The following is a 12,816-nucleotide window of genomic DNA, read 5'->3' on the forward strand; positions in this document are numbered from 1 at the left end:
CCAGCTGGTGGTTTCTGGGAGCAACAGGGAAATCTTGAGTCATAGGTCTGGGTCACTTTTCTCAGGTTAGCCTGGTACTACCTGTAAAGATGTTAGGGAACATAGTTGTTTTCTGTTACCTTTGTAAGGTTGCTAATGGATTAATGGGTTATAAATAACTTCCTAGCAAAAATGTATATTAAGAAGAGAGGGGCCGGGCACAGTGGCTGATGCCTGTAGTCCCAGCACTATGGGAGGCTGAGATGGGTAGACCACTTGAGCCCAGCCTAGGCAATATGTTGAAACCCTGTCTCTACTAAAACTACAAAAAAATTAGCTGGGCTTGGTGGTGCATGCCTGTAGTCCCAGCAACTTGGGAGGCTGAGGTAGGAGAATTACCTGAGCCCAGGAAGTGGAGTCTGCAGTGAGCTGAGATTGCACCACTTTACTCCAGCCTGGGTGACCAGAGTGAGACCCTGTCTCAAAAAAAAAAAAAAAAAAAAAAAGACTTATTTGACATGATGACTCTTTATTTTAGATCTTAAGTTCCTTCTTGACCTACTGCATCATTGTTGCAAATTTTATTTATTTATGTATTTATTTTAAACTTTTATTTCAGGTTCAGGGGTACCTGTGCAGGTTTGTTATATAGGTAAACTTGTGTCATGGGGGTTTGTTGTACAGATTATTTCATCATCCTGGTACTAAGCCTAGTACCCAATAGTTATTTTTCAGATCCTCTCCCACCTCCTACCCCCCACCCTCAGGTAGGCCCCAGTGTCCGTTGTTCCCTCTTTGTGTCCTTGTGTTTTCATCATTTAGCTCCTGCTTATAAGTGAGAACATGCAGTATTTGGTTTTCTGTTCCTGTGTTATTTTGCTAAGGATAATGGCCTCCAGCTTCATCCATGTTTCCTCAAAAGACATGACCTCGTCCTTTTTTAAGGCTGCATGGTACTCTATGGTATATATGTACCACATTTTCTTTATCCAATCTGCCATTGATGGGCATGTAGGTTGATTCCATGTGTTTGCTGTTGTGAACGGTGCTGCATTGAACATACACATGCATGTGTCTTTATGGTAGAATGATGTGTATTTCTTTGAGTATCCAACATCTATGAGGAACTTAAACAAATTTATAAGAAAAAAACAAACAGCTCCATTAAAAAGTGGACAAAGGACAGAACAGACATTTTTCAAAAGAAGACGTACATGTGGCCAAAAGGCATATGGAAAAGAGCTCAATATCACTGATCATTGGAGAAATGCAAATCAAAACTGCTATGAGGGACCATCTCACACCAGTCAGAATGGCTATTTATTTATTTATTTTTTTTTTGTGAGACAGAGTTTCACTTTTGTTTCCCAGGTTGGAGTGCAGTGGTGTGATCTTGGATCACTGCCACCTCTGCCTCCTGGATTCAAGCAATTCTCCTGTCTCAGCCTCCCGAGTAGCTGGGATTACAGGCGTGTACCACCACACCCAGCTAATTTTTGTATTTTTAGTAGAGATGGAGTTTCACAATGTTGGCCTTTTGTATTTTTAGTAGAGATGGGGTTTCACCTTGTTGGCTAGGCTTATCTTGAACTCCTGACCTCAGATGATCTGCTCACCTCAGCTTCCCAGAGTGCTGGGATTATAGGCGTGAGCCATCGCGCCTGGCCAGAATGCCTATTATTAAAAGTCAGAAAATAGCAGATACTGGTGAGGTTGTGGAGAAAAGGGAATACTTACACACTGTTGGCAGTGTAAATTAGTTCAACCATTGTGAAAAGCAGTGTGACAATTCCTTGAAGACTTAAATACAGAACTGCTACTCAACCCAGCATTGTGTGAATTTACCTGTAAATATGTTGGTTATTTAAATAAGTTGACTTTTTGAGCTTTTGTTCATAGGGCACAAACTATAAAATCTTACTGGAGAACTGTAAGCAGATAAATGTAATTTTGGTTTTTTTTTTTTTTTGGTTTGTAGTTGGAGACAGTTGAAAAGGTATATGAAATCTTCACCTCAGATGATGTTGATCTTGTTTTGAGAAAGTCAGCTGCTGAACAGTTAGCTGTGATTATGCAAGGTAATGTCTTTTAAGGAAAATGATTGCTGTACTGTTGATAATAGAATTTTAGATTGCCGTGTGGTACTGGCAGGAGTTGGCAACTATGGTTTATGGGCCAGATCCAGCCTGTGGCCTTTTTTTTTTGACAGCCCTCAAGAATGGTTTTTGCATCTTTAGAGTTGTTAACCAAACCAAGCCAAAACCAAAGAATATGCGAGAGACCATATGTGTGTGTCCAGCAAAGCCTAACAACATGCTTACTACTGGTTCTCTACAGAAAAAGTTTGCTAATTCCTTGTTATTATTTGACCTGTAAAATGCCATTTGATAGAATTATCTTCTTTCTAAAATATTAGTGTACTTCCAATAGTGAAGTGCATGTTCCTTCCTCAGTTTACCGAGTGCATGCATCGTATTTTCAATTTGTACCATCTTGCTTAGGGAAATTAATCAAATAATACTTTTGTGGTAGGTAAAATAAAAATAGTACACTGTAGCTATGCCTTTTCTTTAAACGTTTATTTTTATTTTTTTAAATTATACTTTAAGTTCTAGGGTACATGTGCACAATGTGCAGGTTTGATACATAGGTATACATGTGCCATGTTGGTTTGCTGCACCCATCAACTCATTTACATTAGGTATTTCTCCTAATGCTATCCCTCCCTCAGCCCCCAACTCTGCGACAGGCCCAGGAGTGTGATGTTCCCCGCCCTGTGTCCAAGTGATCTCATTGTTCAGTTCCCACCTATGAGTGAGAACATGCGGTGTTTGGTTTTCTGTCTTTGTGATAGTTTGCTGAGAATGATGGTTTCCAGCTTCATCCACGTCCCTGCAAAGGACATGAACTCATCCTTTTTTATGGCTGCATAGTATTCCATAGTGTATAAATGTTTATTTTTAAAAACAACTAGTGTAATACACTGTTAACTTTGTTTGTAGTGTTGTTATTCCATAGGCTTTTGTTCTTTGGGTTAGTTTTGAATTTTTCCCCATACGTGATGAATGTACCTTAATGTTTATGAGAAATGATAACTTTGGGTTTACGTAAAAAGATTTTTATGGTTAGCACTTCTTGTTGTGACATGAGTGGAAACTGGGATGAGAGAGTTATTTGAAAAAACATATTCCACATATTTGTAGTTTTAACAACAATCACACAGACTACAGAAAAGAAGACTAGAAAATGTGGAAAGCCCTGGTTAAAAAAAAGATCAAGAAAAACTCAAAGAGTATTCCTTCAATATTGTTAACATTTCAAAAGTATGCCTTATAATTTTGGTATGCCCTGTATTGGGGGGCAATGGAAATTTTTTTTTCTTTAAGTAGCAGCTAAAGATTGTTACGGTGATAGCTACCACTTCAATATCAGTATGTGAGTGTATGTGTTTTTCCTAATGAGAATATAGGAGAAAATTTGTCTGCAAGTTGTTAAATACTTGTAACGAATATATAAGCAATTACAGTTTTGAGTTCTGGTAACATTTGTGTGTGCGTGTGCGCATGTCTATACATACAAGTTTTTTTGTGTGTATACAAAAACTTTTTAATTGCAAACATAATATGTGAATATATGCTTATTAAAAAGAAGCTCATGTTCTCCAGAAATATATAGTGTATTATAATCTTTTTCCTTTTATGTTTGCTATTAATAGTTTGAGGTTAGAGATTTTTTTATAGATAGAAAAATGTTCATGTTGTAAGTCATATTTTACACATGAGCTTGTGGAGACTTATAAACATTTGAAGGTGATAAATTTGGAAGAGTCAATGAAATAATATAAAGAAGATAATTTGCCGTGTATAAATATAAGCATTCATTTGTACACTTAAATTCTCGTAGTTTTCAGAATCTGAACTAGTTCCATAATTCTTTTTTTTATAGTTTTTTATGTTACAGAAGTAAGATATGCTTTTTACTTAAACATTTTCAAATTGGACAGGTGTATGTAAAGTAAAAAGTTAAAAGTTTCATACTCTAATGTCAACCCCATGTCTAAGTATTTTTAATAGTTTGAAGGTTATGTGGATATCAGTTCTGAGTATTTCAAAATATGTGTTTTAAACTACAAAAAATGTTCTTTAACTTTTAGTAACTTTTTTTATCTACAGATATTAAAATGCATGCTGTGGTGAAAAAGTTATGCTTAATTGACAAAATAATTGAGTATTTAAATGAATGTGTGAGTCAAGATGGCAAGGTAAGGCTAATGTGCATCTAGACATTGTTTTACAGGCTGTTTTTATTAATCAGATCTGAAATTGAACTGAGCAGAATTTGGATGAGTACTTGGATTTTAAATTCTAAGTAACACCTCCTATCTCATTCATTATTTTTTTTTAATTCGAAAAGTGGAGTCTCTATAAAGGAAAACTAATCCTAAAATTTCCATAAGATAGGTGATAGAAGTATACACAAAACTTAACTTTCAGTGGAAAGTAATTCCTAGTATTTATTTACACTTTAGTTTCAGATAATTTTGATGAAAAAGCATAAAATTTAGAGTAAGATAATATTATGGTCTGTTTGATCTCACCTGATAATTGTTGAAAATGAAATAGCTGTGTTTTTCCTCCTGGCCCAGGTTGTAGAATGTTTGATACAGCCATGCCTCACACTCTTGAGGAAGGTTTTATGTGGCGATCCAGTCATGCGTGTTTCCCTCTCACAACAGTCTTCTCTTTTGACCCTGTTATTCAGAGGTAAATAAAAGAAAATCTGCTAATAATTAGATTGTTCTTAAGTTTTAAGTGTTTCTTCTTTAATTGTAAGTCACATTTACTTTTTATTTTGCTATTAGAACAACAGCATTTATTAGTGAATACACTACTAATGTAAATAGAAAATGTTTAATATTTTTGTGGAAATTGCTTTATAATCCTGTTGCTGAGTGGAGGCTAGAGCTGAGAAAAGCTGAAACCTCTGATTGTTCTTTGTACCTTGATGTACATGTATCTGGTACTCAGACAGGAAACTATTATCTATAAAGAGAGAAAGTTGCAGCTGCTGTTATTACTATCTTCTTTCCAATATCTCTTTCATCTTTCTTGTTTTGCTTATACCTTTGGATCTTGGTACATTTTGTCTGATTATTTCATTTGACAGATGTTAAGAGTATAGACTCAACCTGTGTGGGTAGAAACTAGACCATCCTAAATGACTCTGAGCCTAAATTTATTACATTCTATCAAATGTGGTTTTTAAAAAACCATTTTAATTTGATTCTAATTTAGTAAGGTGTTAGATGAACACGTTTCATGGAGTTTTGTTCTGCCTGTCTTCTGTTTTTTTTTTTCCTCAATGGAGACCTTGGTAACATTTTGTACTATTTTCTTTCTTAGAGATTTAGGCCACTGCTTTTTAATATTCTGCAAGAGTCATGTAGAATCATCTGAATGTGCTGAAGAGTCATGTACAAGCATCTGAATGTGCTTCGTCTTGTCTATTATCAGGCATATAGGAGATAAGTGAGATTTATGTTCAAAATGTGTTATTACAATGTAGTCATTTTATTTTAGCATTTTTTCCTCCTGTTGGCTTCTGCTTGCCAAGTGAGTAAGATGCAGTTTATTTAACTAGCAGCCCTAAAACCAGGTAAAACTCTAAACAGATTCAGTGTGTTTAGGCTCATAACATTTTGAGTAGACTATAACGTTTTTATAAGGTTGTATAGACTGATCATCTGAAAGAGCAGCAGTTATGGATTTTTAGTTTTCTTTAATCCTGTTAATAATTGTCTTCTGATTAACCTTATTCATTTGAATTTAGTTCCTAGTTTACCTTTTCGTTTATAATTTTCATTTAAATTATTCAAGCGTGGAACTTATTATGAACACCTACTGGATTCAAAAGCACATTTCAAGGCAATATAATCTATACCCTTTTCAGTATTTCAGTTTTTCTATTTCATTGCTGTTTGTGGAAATTACTTTCAATGAGTTTGAGAATGAATATAGTATCCCCCATTAATGGATTTAGTTTCAGGAAAAATTTTACTTACTTACTTACTTATTTATTTATTGAGACAGAGTTTCACTCTTGTTGCCCAGGCTGGAGTGCTGTGGCGCGATCTCGACTCACTGCAACCTCTGCCTCCTAGGTTCAAGCATTTCTCTTGCCTCAGCCTCCCGAGTAGCTGGGATTACAGGTGCCTGCCACCATGCCTGGGTAATTTTTGTATTTTTAGTAGAGGCTAGGTTTCTCCATGTTGGCCAGGCTGGTCTCAAACTCCTGACCTCATGTGATCCACCTGCCTTGGCCTCCCAAAGTGCTGGGATTACAGTCGTGAGCCACTGTGCCTGGCCGAAAAATTAATTTTTAACCAGCTGCTTAACCAACAAAACCCATTTCTCAGCAAACGTTTATTAAGCACATGCTTTGTGCTAGGTGCAATGCTAGGCCCTTGGGTTATATTGATGAGCATGGTAAATGACCCTCATGGAGCTTACAATAGAGTTGGAGACATTGACAAATAAATATACAGTACACCACAGTAATACTTGTAATTGGGGATTCCTGGTGCCAGAGGACATGCTGGTCAGATTGGTTGGTGAAAAGTATCGGAGATTGTTTCTAGGGAATGTGGCATCTAAGATGGAATTTCAGAAATGAGTAGGAGTTCAAATAGGCAAGATTGACTTCTAGATGGAGCCATCGTTGTGTGTATGAGAGATTGATGTGTTTGAGATGGAGCTGGCTGGATTTGGGGAGTGTGGAGTGAAGGGGAAATGATGGGATGAGGCCGGGAGGGCAGTTTGTGCAGGGCCTGGGAGATTTTATTAAACAGCAGTGAGGAGCCGTTTTAAGGTTGTTAAACAGGGGAGTATGTGTTTTAGGAAGATTATTTCTGTAGCATGGATAGTGGATCAAAGGAGTACAATAAATACTCAGATAACACTACTTTGAATTACAAACTTTATGTTATGACAGAATTCTATACTGTATTTCAGGGTTAGAAATTAACTTAGAAATCATTTACTATACCATCTCAGTGTGAGGTCTAGAGAGATTTAGCAACTTGGCCAAGGCTGTAACCGAAAAATGGTTATTGGGTTATTTACTTTGCTACTGAGAGAGAATCCAAACTTCCTTACCTTTGTTTTTGTTTTAAATAATCACAGACCTATACATCCCCATTGTAAAAATTCAGGCAATATAGAACTATACAAATTCTAAGTTTTCATTTTCTTCTCTTTCTCAATTTCCCCAAAGAAGACTGTTCTAGTTATCATTAGGAATGTATTTTTCCGAATGATTTTTTTCTACACACACATGTAGTTTTCATTCTGTATATTACAGTATTGTGTTGCTTCCTTTTTTCAACTGGAAATGTAACTTGAATGTCTTTCTGTATTATTTCATGTGAGTATACGTTCTTTAAAAAGCCCTAAAAACTACTGCATTGGTGTTTCAGAATTTCAGTTTGCTATGTTACTGGGTATTTGTTTTAGATTTTCCACCATGACAGTAATCGTGTTGTGTGATCATCTTTGTGCATTCAGTGTTGGAATTCCTAGGTCAAAGAGATTTTATAAGATAATGGTTAAGTTCCTTTCCAAATCACTCTCACCAAAGGTGTTTAAAAATGCTTATTTTCATTACAACTTTGCCAACACTGAATATGTGTCATTAGTTTTTTTAATCTTATAGGTAAAAATATATAGTTGTTTTATTTTCTTATTTTAGTTTTAGTGATCTTTTCATATATATTCAAATTTCTTAATCTATGGATTACCTATTTTCCTGTTGTATTTAATTTCTTTTTAGTGACTTGTAGGGTTTTTTTTTATTATAAGATAGGTACAATCCTTATGCTTGATTTTATGTGATTAATATTTTCTTTCAACTTTTCTGTCCTTTAAATTTATTTATTATTATATTTTTAACCTTAAATATTTTATGGAAACATATAGAACTTTTCTGTTATGGCAGTTGGGCAATTTTTTATCATGCTCTTCAAGTAGGACTTTCTCTAGTTCCAGATTGAAAACACTTTTCCTGTGTTTCGAGTGTTGTTTAAAAAAATTAAATTTTAAATCAGGCAAAGGCATTGCTGTAATTTCTTATTTATTTGGAAATATTATGGTTCATTCTGTTCATCACTGATGTGAAATGTCTGTTTTATTATAAGTTAATTTTTACATGTTCTCTGTTTCTTTACTTTTTGGTTTATTGCTATTTTTAATCATGCCAGTTACATAAGGATGATTTTCTTTTCTTTCAGTTAGGAAAAATCTCTTCTCTCAAAACTTCTTATTACTGCTTCCCTGAATTTGCTAACTGTGTATTATGTTGTTATTCTTGTGAGATAACATCATGCTTCTTTGTTTAGAATTTCATAGGTTTCAAGGAAATTGTGGCATTGGGATCATTACAGAAGTGTGAACTGAGACTTAATGTTAAAGAATCTGACCAGGGCACTTAGCTAAGTAGTAAGTGGTAGAGCTAGTGTTAAGTCTATCTGTTCAGAGCACTTCCCTTTTCCATCATCTTGTCATAATTAAAAGGAACCAAAACAATGACAGAGCCCAAGGATAACATTTTAAAGTCAAATCCAAGTTCTATGATCACATGTTTGTAGTAAAGGGCAAAAGTTACAAAATAAGATCTCTCGGTGAGGAAACTTTAGCTAGAATTACATGACTCGGCATAACCTTCTTAGAGGCTGTGTCAGTTCGTTTCTCTAATTACCTAAAACTAGACAGTGTCTAGTGAGTGTATCTACAAGTGTGGCTCCTGGACTGGCAGCGTCTGCATCCTCTGAGAACTTACTAGAAATTCACATTCACAGGCTCCACCCTAAACCTATCCAATCAGAAACTGTTTTAACCAGCCCTCCAGGTGATTCTTGTACATCCACAAGTTAGAGATGAAAGCCTGTGTTTTAGTGTCACCTTATCTGGGTTAATGTTGCATTTCTTTTCTCTTCAAATCAAGATATTTTAAATTTGAAGTTCATTCTTTCTAGACGTACAAATATTTCATAAAGTTGTGCTTCTTTTTATTCAGTTTCCTTAATATTTCATGAAGACTGTACTGTTGTGACTGAAGTTGGAGCACTATTTTGTCTTCTATTATTTGATGAAGTATCAAGAATGGATATGTGGTGAGATATAAGAATTTATAAGTTTTTTACTCTTAACTATTTATCTCAGGAATCTGATGCAATCTTATAGTAAGGCATGGAAATTTCTGATTTACGAAGCTTATGCTGTCCATGCTACACATAATGTGGTATGAATTTTGATTTGAATAAACAGTATTCAAAAGCCTATTGGCCCAGAAAGTCTATATCAAATTTTATTTTTAAACATTACTAAATATAAAATTTAAAATTACTGCAGTAATTTTTGTCTTTAATACATTTTTAGTATATACCTTCAAATATGTGTTTTTTTCTTAATATTTCATGATTTTTAAAAAACCTCGGAAGATGTTTAGGACGATAGTATAGGATTAGCACTGATCTTGAGCAAGATCCGTGGGAGGAGACGCACAAAGTCCACCTGCTAGTCCCACCGCTGCATTGTATGAATCATTTGTTACATGGAATTTTTTTTTAAAACATAATTTACTCTTCACAAGCAAATCTAGGAAGTAGCAAACATGTTGTTTCTATACTAAAGGATAGACTCAGTTGCTTCATTTGCAGTCAGCGAAGTGAGGTAAATTGTATTTGTATTCGTTAGACAAAACTTGCTCTACTCAGTTGTTTCTTTGTTTCTGTTTTTTATGAAATAGGTCTGTTAATCCTTCCAATAAACCTTCTTTACCATCAGTCTTCAGTTTGCCTGTTTCCGTTTTTAGAAGGTAAAGGATTTATTTCTCTGATTTTCTTGAAGGATAAAATGTTGTTACAGAAAGGGAAATCAATATCTATAATTTGTGACAATTTTCATTTAGCATTTAAATCTCATAACTTGGGCTTTCATGGTTCCTTCACAATGGTGCTTTGAAGATTTCAGTAAGTATATCTCCCTACCACCAATCTTTTATTTTGATACCGTTCAAATTTACAGGAAAGTTGAAAGAACTATACAGTGCATACCTGTATGTCGTTCAGCCTAGAGTCATCAATTATTTACATATGAGTCTCTTTGCTTTCTCTCTCCTAATACATATTTTTATTTATATTTAATTCTCCCTCACCCGCCAATTGGAAATAAGTTTCAGACATAAATCACTCCTTTCCTATATATTCCAGCATGCACATCTTTAAGGACATTATTCTACATAACTGCTGCAATATGATCCCATCTAACAAGATTAAAAATAATTCTATAACATGATGTGGTTTCTCCAGTTATCTCCAAGTATCTTTTGTGTATATTTTTTCAGAATGCAATAACCAGTTAAGGTTCTGCACTGTATTTGGTTTTCATGTCTCTTTAGACTTTTGTAAAAAGTAAATTGTTTTTATTGACATATATCGTACATAAAGCATACAAGTCGTAAGGGTACAGCCCTTGAATTTTTCCGAGTAAACGTACTTATTTATGTCACACAGATTGACATAGAATATTACTGACAGACCAGAAACCCTTTTTGTGCTTTCTCATTACCTTCTACCACCCCAAAATGTAATCCTATTTTAATTTCTATTGCTGTACATTATTTTTGCTAGTTTTGGAACTTTATAAATAGAGTGCATTATTATGTTGGCTTTTTACTCAACTTGGAGAGATTTGTCCATGTTGCTGCATGAAGCAATCAATAGTTGGTTCATTTTCATTGCTATGTAGTATTCTAAGAATATACAACACTTTTATTTACCATTCTATTTGTGGACATTTAATTTGTTTTCTGTTTTGGGCTATTATGAATAAATGACTGCTAAGAACATTCTTGAACATGTGTCATTGTTGGAATATAGGATATTTATGTTTAGCTTTAGTAGGTGTTACCAAACAGTATTATGAAGTTGTGCTGATTTACATTCCCACCATCAGTGGAAAAGTACTAGCTGCCCCACATCCTCACTAGCCTTTGGTATTTGCATTACCAGTCTTAATGGTGTTTGGGTTTGGCTAAATAATAAAACTCACACAACTGCAGTAGTCATGCTTAGAATGAGATCACATTTGTGGGTGCTGGGAGCTGTCTTGGCTTGGAAGCCTCATGTCCCAAATAGAAAATATGTTCTCTAGTAAGTGGGCTGTAGGCATAGTTTCCAGGTTGCTTATAAGAGCCACAGCACTCAAGATTGCTCAGAGCTGTGACATCCCATCGTGCATTTATAGTTTATTCCTGGATGTCTCAGTCCAGATGTGGGGAGTCATTTTCATCATAAGCAAAGCAGCTTAGTAAATTCTTGACTTTCCATATCTATCTGATTTTACTGGGTAAAGGGACAGAGAGTTAGCTCAAGATCATGTTTGTCCATAAAGAGGAGAAAGAGTTTTATTACTCCTTTACTCACAGTAATGTTGTCATTTAAAAAATTGTTGCCCATCTGATGGATGTATGGTGGTATCTCAGAGTGGTTCTGATGTATTACTCTTTGCTTTTTATTATTTTCTTCCTTCTATGTTTTTCAGACTTAATTTGCTGTTCATTTTCTAACTTACTGGAGGATTGGCCATTGATTGTTAGCCGCCCTTTCATTTAAAGCTATCATTGTTTCTAAGTGTGGCTTTTGGTATATTCCACGAATTTGATATGCCATATTTTATTATTTAGTTCAAAATATTTTCTAAGTGTTTTGTGATTTTTTTTTCATTGATCCAAGGGTTGTTTAGTGTTATTGGGGGTAACTAGTGAAGATTTAGTTTATTAGGTTTTCTAGTTATTTTATTATTAATATTTAGCTTAATATTGACATTAGAAAATATTTTCTATGATTCTAATTCTTTAGAATTTGTTGAATTTTACTTTATGGCCCAGCATATGGTCAGCTTTTTAAAATGTTCCATGTATACTTGAAAATAATAATGTATATATAGTAGTTGTTGGATATACTGTTCTATTAGGTATCAAAATATATCAGGTTTATTGATAGTGTTCAGATCTTCCCTGTGTCTACTTTATTGTATGTGTGTGACGTTCTTTCAGGTAGCGGAGAGGCATGTTAAAATCTCCACTATGACATTGTCATTCTGGCTGACAGTGTATTTTGAGGCCATGTAATTTAGTTTGTAAACATGCTGGTGGGTTGTCTCTATCATTATGAAATTATTTCTTTATCTCTAGCAGTGCTTCATCATATAGAATTCACTTGATCTCTTATTACTGTAGCTTCACCAGCTTTTATTTGGTTAGTGGTTAGCATGATAATGTATTTTTCCATCCTTGTAGTTTTAGCTGTTCTGTGTCCTTAAATGTACTTTTTTTTTTTAAGAAGTATATAGTTGAGTTTTTTTGGTCCAATCTGACAGTATTTACAGTTTTAATGGAATATTTTAATGCATTTTACGTTTACTAGAATTACTAATATTTTTGGATACAGATTATTAGCTTGCTATTTTCTATTTGTCCAATGTGGTTTTTTTCTTTCTTTTTCCTCTCTGGCTTTTCTTAATTTTTAAAATTAATCCATGTTTTCCAGCTGTTAACTTGTAGTTATATATACATTAAATATTCTATTTATTTATTTATTTGTAGCGATTGGGATCTTGCTTTGTTACCCAGGCTAGTCTTGAACTCCTAGCTTCAAACAATTCTCCCACCTCAGCCTCCCAAAAGTGTTGGGATTACAGGCATGAGTCACTGTGCCCAGCTAAGTATTCTTCTATATACATTATTTCTATATATTTTATACAGATGATTATTATTTTATAA

The 12,816-nt window shown here is 34.4% G+C and overlaps 1 protein-coding gene across 8 annotated transcripts in view; it reads left to right on the plus strand.

Annotated features, from left to right (window-relative positions):
* The window catches only part of RTTN (rotatin), a 205,391-nt gene that overhangs the window by 63,332 nt on the left and 129,243 nt on the right, over positions 1-12,816 (plus strand). For all 8 annotated transcript variants that reach the window (XR_010120163.1, XR_010120168.1, XM_055296715.2 and 5 more), the window contains 5 exons: positions 1,958-2,057; positions 4,152-4,240; positions 4,625-4,742; positions 9,049-9,145; positions 9,781-9,849. Coding sequence is in view for 6 of the 8 variants with exons in the window: in XM_055296715.2 (XP_055152690.1) it covers positions 1,958-2,057; positions 4,152-4,240; positions 4,625-4,742; positions 9,049-9,145; positions 9,781-9,849 (473 nt within the window). In the remaining 2 variants the exon portion in view is untranslated. The remainder of the gene's footprint in view (positions 1-1,957; positions 2,058-4,151; positions 4,241-4,624; positions 4,743-9,048; positions 9,146-9,780; positions 9,850-12,816) is intronic.

Source organism: Symphalangus syndactylus, chromosome 1, assembly GCF_028878055.3.
Source record: "Symphalangus syndactylus isolate Jambi chromosome 1, NHGRI_mSymSyn1-v2.1_pri, whole genome shotgun sequence".
NCBI lineage: Eukaryota > Metazoa > Chordata > Mammalia > Primates > Hylobatidae > Symphalangus > Symphalangus syndactylus.